Genomic DNA, 10,700 nt, shown 5'->3' with positions numbered 1-10,700 from the left:
GTGTACTTGGTGCTGTGACGGTGTGTGTGTGTGTGTGTGTACTTGGTGCTGTGACGGTGTGTGTGTGTGTGTGTGTGTACTTGGTGCTGTGACGGTGTGTGTGTGTGTGTACTTGGTGCTGTGACGGTGTGTGTGTGTGTGTACTTGGTGCTGTGACGGTGTGTGTGTGTGTGTACTTGGTGCTGTGACGGTGTGTGTGTGTGTGTACTTGGTGCTGTGACGGTGTGTGTGTGTGTGTGTGTGTGTACTTGGTGCTGTGACGGTGTGTGTGTGTGTACTTGGTGCTGTGACGGTGTGTGTGTGTGTGTGTGTGTGTACTTGGTGCTGTGACGGTGTGTGTGTGTGTGTGTGTACTTGGTGCTGTGACGGTGTGTGTGTGTGTGTGTGTGTGTGTACTTGGTGCTGTGACGGTGTGTGTGTGTGTGTGTGTGTGTACTTGGTGCTGTGACGGTGTGTGTGTGTGTGTGTACTTGGTGCTGTGACGGTGTGTGTGTGTGTGTGTACTTGGTGCTGTGACGGTGTGTGTGTGTGTGTGTGTGTGTGTGTGTGTGTGTGTGTGTGTGTGTGTACTTGGTGCTGTGACGGTGTGTGTGTGTGTGTACTTGGTGCTGTGACGGTGTGTGACGGTGTGTGTGTGTGTGTGTACTTGGTGCTATGACGGTGTGTGTGTGTGTGTGTGTGTGTGTACTTGGTGCTGTGACGGTGTGTGTGTGTGTGTGTACTTGGTGCTGTGACGGTGTGTGTGTGTGTGTGTGTGTGTGTACTTGGTGCTGTGACGGTGTGTGTGTGTGTGTGTACTTGGTGCTGTGACGGTGTGTGTGTGTGTGTACTTGGTGCTGTGACGGTGTGTGTGTGTGTGTGTGTGTGTACTTGGTGCTGTGACGGTGTGTGTGTGTGTGTGTGTACTTGGTGCTGTGACGGTGTGTGTGTGTGTGTGTGTACTTGGTGCTGTGACGGTGTGTGTGTGTGTGTGTGTACTTGGTGCTGTGACGGTGTGTGTGTGTGTGTGTGTGTGTGTGTACTTGGTGCTGTGACGGTGGTGACGGTGCTCCTTGTCACTGAGTGATGATGAGTTGGAGTGAGACGAGCCGAGGCCTTTGCGCTGCTCTTTAGTTTTCTGTAGAACGCGGCGGTACGAGAGTGTGCAGAGCCAACACAGGAGCTTCCCGTCCACCTGCGCGCGCACACACACACACACACACACACCTTTTCATTCACCAGTTATCTGAAATGTATCTTTAGGATATCTAAAAAGTGTTTTAAGTCAGTTAGTAAAAAGAATGCGTGTGTGTGTGTGTGTGTGAGAGACAGACCTTCCTCCGGCCCTCCTCCTTCCTGTCGAAGGCACACTGTTGTTTACACTGCTCACAGGTCTGCGGCGGCCCGTACTTCTTCTCAGAGTTTGTGCAGCGCTGACACTTCGTCCCGATGAACGCTGCGATGATGTTACAGTACTGACACGGCTTTGGCTAACACACACACACACAAGGAGGAAGTTTACAAGATCCCATTTACAACATCCCTACTTGTACTCATTTTGAAATCACTCCACACACACACACACACACAGAACTTACTGTTCCAAACTGCTTGACGTTCTGTGCACATTTTTTGCAAATGGTGTTGGTTTTGCTGTGAGGAATCAAACACACACAGTGTTAGTGTGTACAAACACACACACACACACAGTGTTCAGCACCTTTAGATCAGTGTGTAGGAAAGAGGAACTCAGACACACCTCTATACTTCCTGAGCCAATCACAACGCAGTAAACAGATTGGACAGACGCCCCCCCACACACATTACTGTGGGGGCGTGGAATAACACGTCAGTATAATAACACACACACACACACACACTGATATCATGCTGCTTCAGTCATTCCTAGTATGGGTGCTCTGATCTTTCTCACAGTGTGTGTGTGTGTTTTACCTCTCCTGTTGGAACTCGGTTCTACAGTAGGTGCACTTCACTATGGGATGGGCGATCCGACACTCCTGCGCGCACACACAAACACACACATGTTAAAGATGTGCAGTTTAATGTCAGTGATAAGGACAGACACACACACACACACACACACACACACGCTGAGGTCCAGTTCACAGTATTGAGACAGACTCTCACGCAGGTGGTTTTGTTATGGCTGTATAGCGCCACCTTGTGCCCTGTCAAACCCTGGATTTTCCTAGACCTCTGAGTACATCACACATCAAGTGTGTGTGTGTGTGTGTGTGTGTGTGTGTGTAAGTAAGCCCTGCAAGTGTGTGAGGTGGATCCTCCAGGGATCAGACGTGTTTCTCCAGCACGAACACACTCGATCGGACTGTGAAGAGGTTACTGAGCATCACACTGCCTCCACCCGCTCGCGCTCTTCACACAGCGCATCCTGATGATGTCTCCTCCCAACACACACCAGGTGTGAACAGGACACACTCACAAAACCACCTTCCCTTAACTGTTCTGTGGTCCAGATCTCATGCTCACTGTAGGACCTCTCTCTCACACACACACACACACACCAGGTGAGAACAGGACCTCTCACACACACACACACACCAGGTGAGAACAGGACCTCTCACACACACACACACACCAGGTGAGAACAGGACCTCTCACACACACACACACCAGGTGAGAACAGGACCTCTCACACACACACACACCAGGTGAGAACAGGACCTCTCACACACACACACACACCAGGTGAGAACAGGACCTCTCACACACACACACACACACACACACCAGGTGAGAACAGGACCTCTCTCTCACACACACACACACACACACACCTTGCAGAGCTGCTGTCCCTGAGAGAGCTCCTCGAACGGGTAGCGCTGGTTACACTTGGTGCAGGCGTACAGGGCCGAGCTCGCCATCACCGCCACACACACACACACACACACACACACTCACACACACACACACTACGAATATATAAACACGCGCGCGCGTGTGTGTGTGTTTTACCGCTAATAACCCGGTACAATCACTCTCTCACACACACACACACACTAGGTTAGCATTAGCCTGTTAGCTGAGCTCAGACTGAAATGGTTCCCTCAGGTTCCGCTCTCAGTGCTCACACTCCGCTCCTCCCTCAGTGTGTGTGTGTGTGTGTGACACACACGGATGTAAGCCGGTAACACACACGCGGGGACACACACACACTCCGTTTTCCGCCTCTGTGTCCGAGCTTTAGATTCCTTTCTCCGCTTTTTTTCTGTGGATCTGAGTCTCCTCACGAACCGGATGCGAACTGCCACCACAAAGGAAAACCAGAGCAGCCAATGAGCGGCGCCCCGCGGGGGCGGGATCAGCCAATCACCGTCCACCAGGCGAATCTAAACGAGACGGAACGAGCCAATGAGAGGCTGTGATGTGGGCGGGACTTGTAGTTTTGAATCGTAGCATCCAATACCAGGACGCGAACCGGCACGCGACTTAAAAGCATACGCCCCGTCACATGACGTGGCATTTACGTAAGACACAGCGGATACGCGTACACGGTCACGTGACCGCTTTAAATCCCGGAAGTGTCTGGGTTTGGTTTTAGTGCAGGAAGTGGAGCTTATGTTCAGTACATGAAGGTGTGATTCCTGAGGATACTGATTATTTAATGATTTATTTAAATAAATATATAACATTTCAGAATAATGATTTTGTGCTAAAATAGGAAAATTTCATGAAAAAAAACAAAAGGCGTTATGACATGATTTAAGAATTTTATCACTATCACAGCAGGGATAGCCCTTCTATAACAATACCAATAAAAACAATAGTAAACATGTAAATAAAAGAAAGGATTTTACACACAGAACACATTTAAATGTTTATAATAATTTATTGAGGCTGCACAGAAGTTTTAATGACAACAGCACTATTCATGTGTGTACAGGAAACTAATATAAATCCAACTAGCAGGCAAAGTTTCATATCATCAGCTTTGGATCAAAGTATTAATCACAGAGAATTAAAAGGCTACTCTGGCCCGCAGTATGATAATCACATGTTAATTGATATGCAATAAGACTTGCTTCGTGCCCTCTGATTGACTCTGTAGTGTGTAACTTTACTCTTGATGACCTAGTTAGTCAGTGTTTATCATGTAAAAATACTTATACATCACATGCATTATGATTGGCCCATTATGATTTGGTCATGTGACTGGGAGGGGTTTGCACAGACATAAGTAAAACTTAGAGCTTTTAATTAAGTAGTGCTGAGGGTTAAATGTTAGTAGGCTAACGTGCTACATTAACTGTGTGTGTGTTAGTGTTAAGCTGAAAAGAGAGAGAGACAGAGAGAGTCATGAGAGATGATCATATGAAGGTCTGTATGGTGGGGGTGGAGGTGGGGGGAGATGCCCTCTCAGGAGATGCAGATACACGATTGATTACTTCACGCTGAAGATCCTCCACTCGTTTCTGAAGCTCCGCCCTTTTAGCGAGCAGCTCTTTATAGCGCTGATGCAACGGCTCCTGGACACACACACACACACACACACTGAATACTACTATAGCACTGAAACTGACCTGACCAGTAAGTGTGTAAGAGTCTGTGTGGTGTGTGTGTGTGTGTGTGTGTGTATATACCTGAGGTCTGAGGCGGGGGTTCCAGCGGATGTAGTAGGAGGTCCACAGCTGCAGGTGTCGGATGGAGACGGAGGGAAGCAGCACGTGTGTGTCGTAGTGAACATACAGAGGATTCACAAACTCCTCCAACTGACAGTTAATGAATGACCAGAGGGACACGGTGCGCTTCTGGGCCTCCTACACACACACACACACACACGCACACACACACACGCACACGCACACACGCACACACACACACGCACACACACATACGCACACACACATACGCACGCACACATACGCACGCACGCACACACACACACACACACACACGCACACACACACACACACACACGCACACCTGTGCTTTTAAATAAGATAGTGCTTCCCAATCCACACACGTGTACTCTCGCACACCCACTTTCTCACACACACACACTCACACGTGCACTCTCGCGCACGCACACACACTCTCGCGCACGCACACACACACACTCTCGCGCACGCACACACACACACTCTCGCGCACGCACACACACACACTCTCGCGCACGCACACACACACACTCTCGCGCACGCACACACACACACTCTCGCGCACGCACACACACACACTCTCGCGCATGCACACACACACACTCACCTCTGCGAGTCTCTGCTGCTCTGAATTAAAGAGGAAGGTTCCAAACAGACAGCTGTACATGTGATCCAGCAACGTCAACAGGAAGTTCTCATTAAACTCAAACACTGCAGGGAACTACACACCACACACACACACACACACCACACACACACAGCCGAGAGTCACATTCATCATTAGATACAGTATCACACACCAGAATGGGTGGAGCTTGATGGATGGTAACCGTGGTAACTGACCTGCTGCGTTATCTGCCACACACAGTCAATGAACTGCAGGAAGATGGGGGAGCGGTCCGCATCAGTGTGGTTCTGATCACCATGACCCACCCTCTGTAACACACACACACACACACACACACACACACACACACACACACACACACACACGAGAGAGAGAGAGAGAGAGGGTAACTACTCACATTTAACAGTTTAGCTCAGTGTGTGTGTGTGTGTGTGTGTGTGTGTGTGTGTGTGTGTGTGTGTGTGTGTACCTGCTGGAAGCGGTGTCCGAAGCTGACCCACTCCTTCTCCACGAGGGTCTGGAAGCCCCGGACGGTTCTGTAGTGCGAGTCGAGCATCAGCATGCAGAGAGAGGAGAGCTGAGCGGTTCTGTCCCAACCGTCACTGCAGTGGATCACCACCGACGTCTTACTGCACTCCACCTTCTCCACGATCCGCACTGCACCCGCCAGGATCGCCTACACACACACACACACACACACACACACACAGATTTCCAGACATGCGCGCTCAGTAATACACTTTCTTTTTTTTTTTTTTTTTACAGAATTACAGAATTGTGTGATTAGTTGTTTGTGTGTGTGTGTGTGTGTGTGTGTGTGTGTGAGAGAGAGAGAGAGAAGCATGTCCTTATCATGTACACACATTCATCACACTAAACACACCATGTGCACTACACACACCGCTCTGTAATACACAATAATTGGTCGGTCTTGTTATGATGTGGTGGGCGTGGCCATGCATGGTCATTACTGGGTCACATGACCATAGCATGTCACATGTCCTTCCCTTTTACCCTGTACTTTACTGTTGGGTATTTTTTATCTGTCTATTTATAACAATAACAATAATAACTGATAAATTAAATTAAAAATCTAAAATTGATGGGGATGACGGTGTGTGTGTGTGTGTGTGTGTGTGTGTGTGTGTGTGTGTGAGAGAGAGAGAGAGAGAGAGAGAGAAACTCCACCTTAATGTGCTCCAGCCAGTGAGTGGCCTCAAGGTTGGACAGCCAATGAGATTCCTCGATGTTGGGGTAGACCACCTCCTTCAGTTTCCGTAGCGACTCGCGCATGACGTGAATGTTGTGTATGTCGAGGAAGACGAGTTCAGCGTTCTGATACGCATCCTCACTCTCACAGCCACCTCCCTTCATCTACACACACACACACACACACACACATTCATTTTGCTGAATATGACTTACAGCTCACAAAAATATTAAATCCTGTATCTCAAAATATTATAATATGTAAAAATGAGTTTGAGAAATGTACTATTCATACAGTATACACACTGTGTATTTCTCAGTCTAGTTCAGTGCACAGACACACACACCCACACGGAGAAGACTGCTGACTTGACAGTGTCCAGAAGATGATTATCCTCGGAAGGTGTTGTATGGAATCATATTCATGGAAAGTTGACTGGAAGGGAAAAGTGTGGTGGGAAAAGAACTTAGGAGAGCGTCACATGGAGTGGAGCGAGGCTGGAGTCGGTGCATCGAGAGCCACCAGGCACAGACGTCTTCAGGAAATGGGCTACAACTGGTGCATTCCTAGATCCAAGCCACTCTTGAACCAGGGACGGCCTCAGAAGCGTCTTACCTGGGCTAAGGAGAAAAGAAACTGGACCACAGCTCAGTGGGCCAAAGTCCTCTTTTCAGATGAACGGAAATTTTGCATTTCATTTGTAAATTAAGCTTCCAGAGTCTGGAGAAAGAGAGGAGAGGCACAGAATCCAGTGTGTAACACAGTGTCTACCAGGAGATATTAGAGCTCTGTACGTTTCCCTGATATTCCTGGGACTGATCGGCCAGACGACTCACCCGACCCGACCCCTATAGAGAATCTCTGGACTATTGTCAAGAGGAAGAGGAGAAACACCCATTTATCTCTGTGTGTGTGTGAGAGAGAGAGAGAGAGAGAGAGACAGAACCTTGTTAGCGGCGGCGTTGCTGCTGGGACGGGCGTCAAAGATGAACAGTTTGTGAGACTGTGCGTTAGCGTCCATGACGGCCTGCAGCAGCTTCTCATCGTCTCGACAGCGCTTCCCGCTCACCCCCGACATGGGCTGGCCCGACCGCACCACCGCCGCCTGACTCTGGGGGTGTAGCCACGATAATACCTACACACACACACACACACACACACACACAAGCTCTGAGCTTGTAATGACATCGTAGAATGGACTCTGCCACACACACACACACACAAACACAGATCAGTCAGGAGTGAGAGTGATGATGTCACTGACCGGAATACGACCTCTGGCTCTGAAGGTAGCGACACGGCGCAGTTCATCGTCAGTGACGGTTACCGGGACGACCAGGGTAGAGGGATAGGAGTCACACAACTCATACCGATCATTCACCTTCGAGATCCTCCAGCTCTCATTGGGCAGACCCTGCTCGCGCGCACACACACACACACACACACATTAATCTGGAGAAAAATACGAAACAAAAGCAGTCTTTTTTTCTTTTAATCATCATCTCTACAAGTACGGCAGCTGTCCTTGTTCTGCTGTACACACACACACACACACACACACACAGTACCTGTCTCTTGTACTCCACCAGAGCGTCATACACTTTCCAGCCGTTCTCTGGGAAAACCTGATTATAGTCAAACGCAAACAGAGACTGGGGTGTGTGTGTGTGGGGGGGGAGACAGTTATTAGTGATGACATTTTTTGGCATTAATTTGTCACAAAGTGGAGGATCATGGGTAACTACACACACACACACACACACACACACACACACACACTCACCAGGTTGTTAGAGAGAGGGAAGGCAAGCTTGTTCAGCACATCAAACACTGATTTTTTTAAGGAGTCGTCAGGCTGTTTATGGACAAACCGCAAGTTCCTTATGTCCTACACACACACACACACACACACACACACACACACACACACACACACATATATATAAAGCATCCTGGTGTTTAGGTGTTAGGACTCTCCTCACCAGTGGGGTGTGGGTCCGGTTATGTGGTGTTAATTCACATATTAAAAACTGGTTCACACACACACACACACACACACACCTTGCAGACGAGTCCATAAGAAACATCCCCCCTGCTAGAGGCTCCTCCAATCTTCTCAACTCTGCTGATCACACCGAGCGGGAGATCCAACACAAACACAGGCTCCTGCGCGCACACACACACACACACACACACACACACACACAGAGGTTGGAAATCCACACATCATAATCAGATTCTATTATATAATTCTAATCATTATATTATAATATTATAATTTTCACATTATACTCAGACAATGATGAAGACAGGAGTGCGTGTGTGTGTGTGTGTGTGTGTGTGTGTGTGTGTGTTACCCGGCTGACGGATCTGAAAAACAGTCTGTAGTTGGTGACGGTGAGTGTGCCGTGTACTGCTCCCACAAATGGACAGATGTAGGTCACATCTTTAGCTGCACACACACACACACACACACACAGAGTCCATACTGCACTCTAATAGACATCATGACAGTGGTACCTTGGAATATGAGTTTAATCCGTCCTGGAGTTCTTAAGGTAAAACACACCATCCCAAAGGAAATAATGTAAATACGAATAATCCGTTCCAGCCACACAAAAATATTACCAACGGTACCAATTTCCAACACTATAATCATATTTTTGCATATTAAAACGATCAAAACATTTAAAAAAGACAGAAAAAAAATGTGATAATATACACAATAAATACATATTAAACCTCACTTAACATTAATTTATGATTGTTCTTGGCACCGGCTGCCAAACTAAAAGCGGCTTCCTTTTTCTTCTTGCTAACATTTTTTGGCACACATGGTGCTGTCTTCATTAAATCTTACATAAAATGCAATCAATCAGGGTGTGTGTATAAACTCGTGCTCTTTAGAACACACACAGTACTATTTTCGACATTGAAGAATCAGACTGAAGACATTTAAACTGTGTTTGAACAGTAAGTACAATCAGTAGCAGGAAAATAACACAGATGGAATCTGCGCCGAGTTATTGTGACAATATTAAATCAGAACATCCCCGGCGATTCCCGTCATTAGTACACAGTGTGTCCTGAGGAGTGTGCAGGACGGCTTGTAGCACATTTCAGTAGGAGACACCAGGATAACATTTACACAGAGGAGAAACGTAGCAGTGTAACGTAGCTAACACCGAACCTGTGTGTTCTGTGTGTGTGACTGCAGAAACGTACAAGAATGACGGTCTGTGTGTGTGTATGTGTCTTACATTCAATCTGTACAACTTCCTTCTCTAACAACTCCAGCTCATCCTGACAAAGAGAGAAAAAGAGGGGGAGACAGAGAGAGAGAGAGTGAGAGAGAGAGGGAAGGGGGAGAGAGAGAGAGAGAGAGAGAGACAGTTATCCCCCACTCTCACTGTGTTCTTGTGCTTTTTTTCAATCTGAAATCTGGAGTTTTACCTTGGCAGGTATCTTCCCTCTCACCTGTAACACACACACACACACACACACAACATGTACTGTATGTATGGACATAATCAATGATATAAGTGTGTGTGTGTGTGTGTGTGTGTGTGATTAGGGGGCGTGGTCTGACCTGGCTGAGCGGAGTGGAGCAGTCCGGATCAGACCCGGGTGCACTGGGGGTTCTGGCGGGGGAACAGAGCTCGGACCGGGACGTGCTGCTACTCAACAGTTATAAACACGTTATAAACACGTTATAAACACGTTAACGCTGATAATATACAGGTTCAGCTCAGCATCAACTACACATGACGTGTGTGTGTGTGTGTGTGTGTAAGAGAGAGAGAGAGAGAGAGATTTATTAACCATTAAGCTCCAGAAGCGGTTAGCTCATTAGTTTATCCTTCTCACTCACACACACACACACACACACACTGCTGTTAGCTTTAGCCGTGTGTGTTTACCTGCTGAGACTTTGAGCGCTGAGCTCCCTGGAGTTTAAACTCTCCTCACTGCTGCACTCCTCCATCACACACACACACACACACACACACTCTCTCTCTCTCTCTCTCTCTCTGCGTGTGTGCTGTGTGCGCGCGCGCGCGCTCCCCTCAGTAGTAGATTAGTCTCGCACGCGCACCAGAAGCGGACATGTTTTCCCAGAATGCCTCTGTGCGGAAGTGTGTGACTCAGCTCAGTGCACGCGCTCCGTCCTGACGTCATTATGGCTACGAACTGAAGCGGCCTAAAGTGAAAAACAAAACAAAACATGCAAATGTATAAAAGTGAT

The 10,700-nt window shown here is 47.9% G+C and overlaps 2 protein-coding genes across 3 annotated transcripts; both read right to left on the bottom strand.

Annotated features, from left to right (window-relative positions):
* Window positions 1-871: 871 nt before the first annotated feature.
* On the bottom strand, window positions 872-3,261 carry LOC128517094 (protein FAM76B-like; the record flags this gene model as incomplete). Its single annotated transcript, XM_053490875.1, has 5 exons — window positions 2,796-3,261; window positions 1,933-1,997; window positions 1,578-1,632; window positions 1,314-1,469; window positions 872-1,174 (listed from the first exon to the last, which is right to left on the bottom strand). Coding segments are annotated over exons 1-5 (666 nt in total), but the record flags the coding sequence as incomplete, so codon positions are not given.
* A 566-nt stretch (window positions 3,262-3,827) lies between these two features.
* mtmr2 (myotubularin related protein 2) lies at window positions 3,828-10,587 on the bottom strand. 2 transcript variants are annotated; one of them, XM_053490873.1, is made up of 16 exons: window positions 10,375-10,587; window positions 10,044-10,131; window positions 9,908-9,931; window positions 9,715-9,757; window positions 8,812-8,906; window positions 8,516-8,620; window positions 8,238-8,342; window positions 8,023-8,106; window positions 7,719-7,868; window positions 7,401-7,589; window positions 6,433-6,618; window positions 5,714-5,920; window positions 5,460-5,552; window positions 5,224-5,337; window positions 4,599-4,775; window positions 3,828-4,484 (listed from the first exon to the last, which is right to left on the bottom strand). In XM_053490873.1, exons 1-16 carry the CDS (start codon window positions 10,437-10,439, stop codon window positions 4,326-4,328), a joined length of 1,884 nt encoding a protein of 627 aa, XP_053346848.1. In that variant the 5' UTR covers window positions 10,440-10,587; the 3' UTR covers window positions 3,828-4,325. The 2 variants fall into 2 exon arrangements, with proteins under 2 accessions (XP_053346848.1, XP_053346849.1); XM_053490874.1 differs by lacking the exon at window positions 9,908-9,931.
* Window positions 10,588-10,700: the final 113 nt, after the last annotated feature.

This window comes from Clarias gariepinus, unplaced genomic scaffold, assembly GCF_024256425.1.
Source record: "Clarias gariepinus isolate MV-2021 ecotype Netherlands unplaced genomic scaffold, CGAR_prim_01v2 scaffold_34, whole genome shotgun sequence".
NCBI classification, from domain to species: domain Eukaryota; kingdom Metazoa; phylum Chordata; class Actinopteri; order Siluriformes; family Clariidae; genus Clarias; species Clarias gariepinus.
Note: the sequence above shows the minus strand (reverse complement) of the source record. Positions and strands in the feature narration are given on the sequence as shown.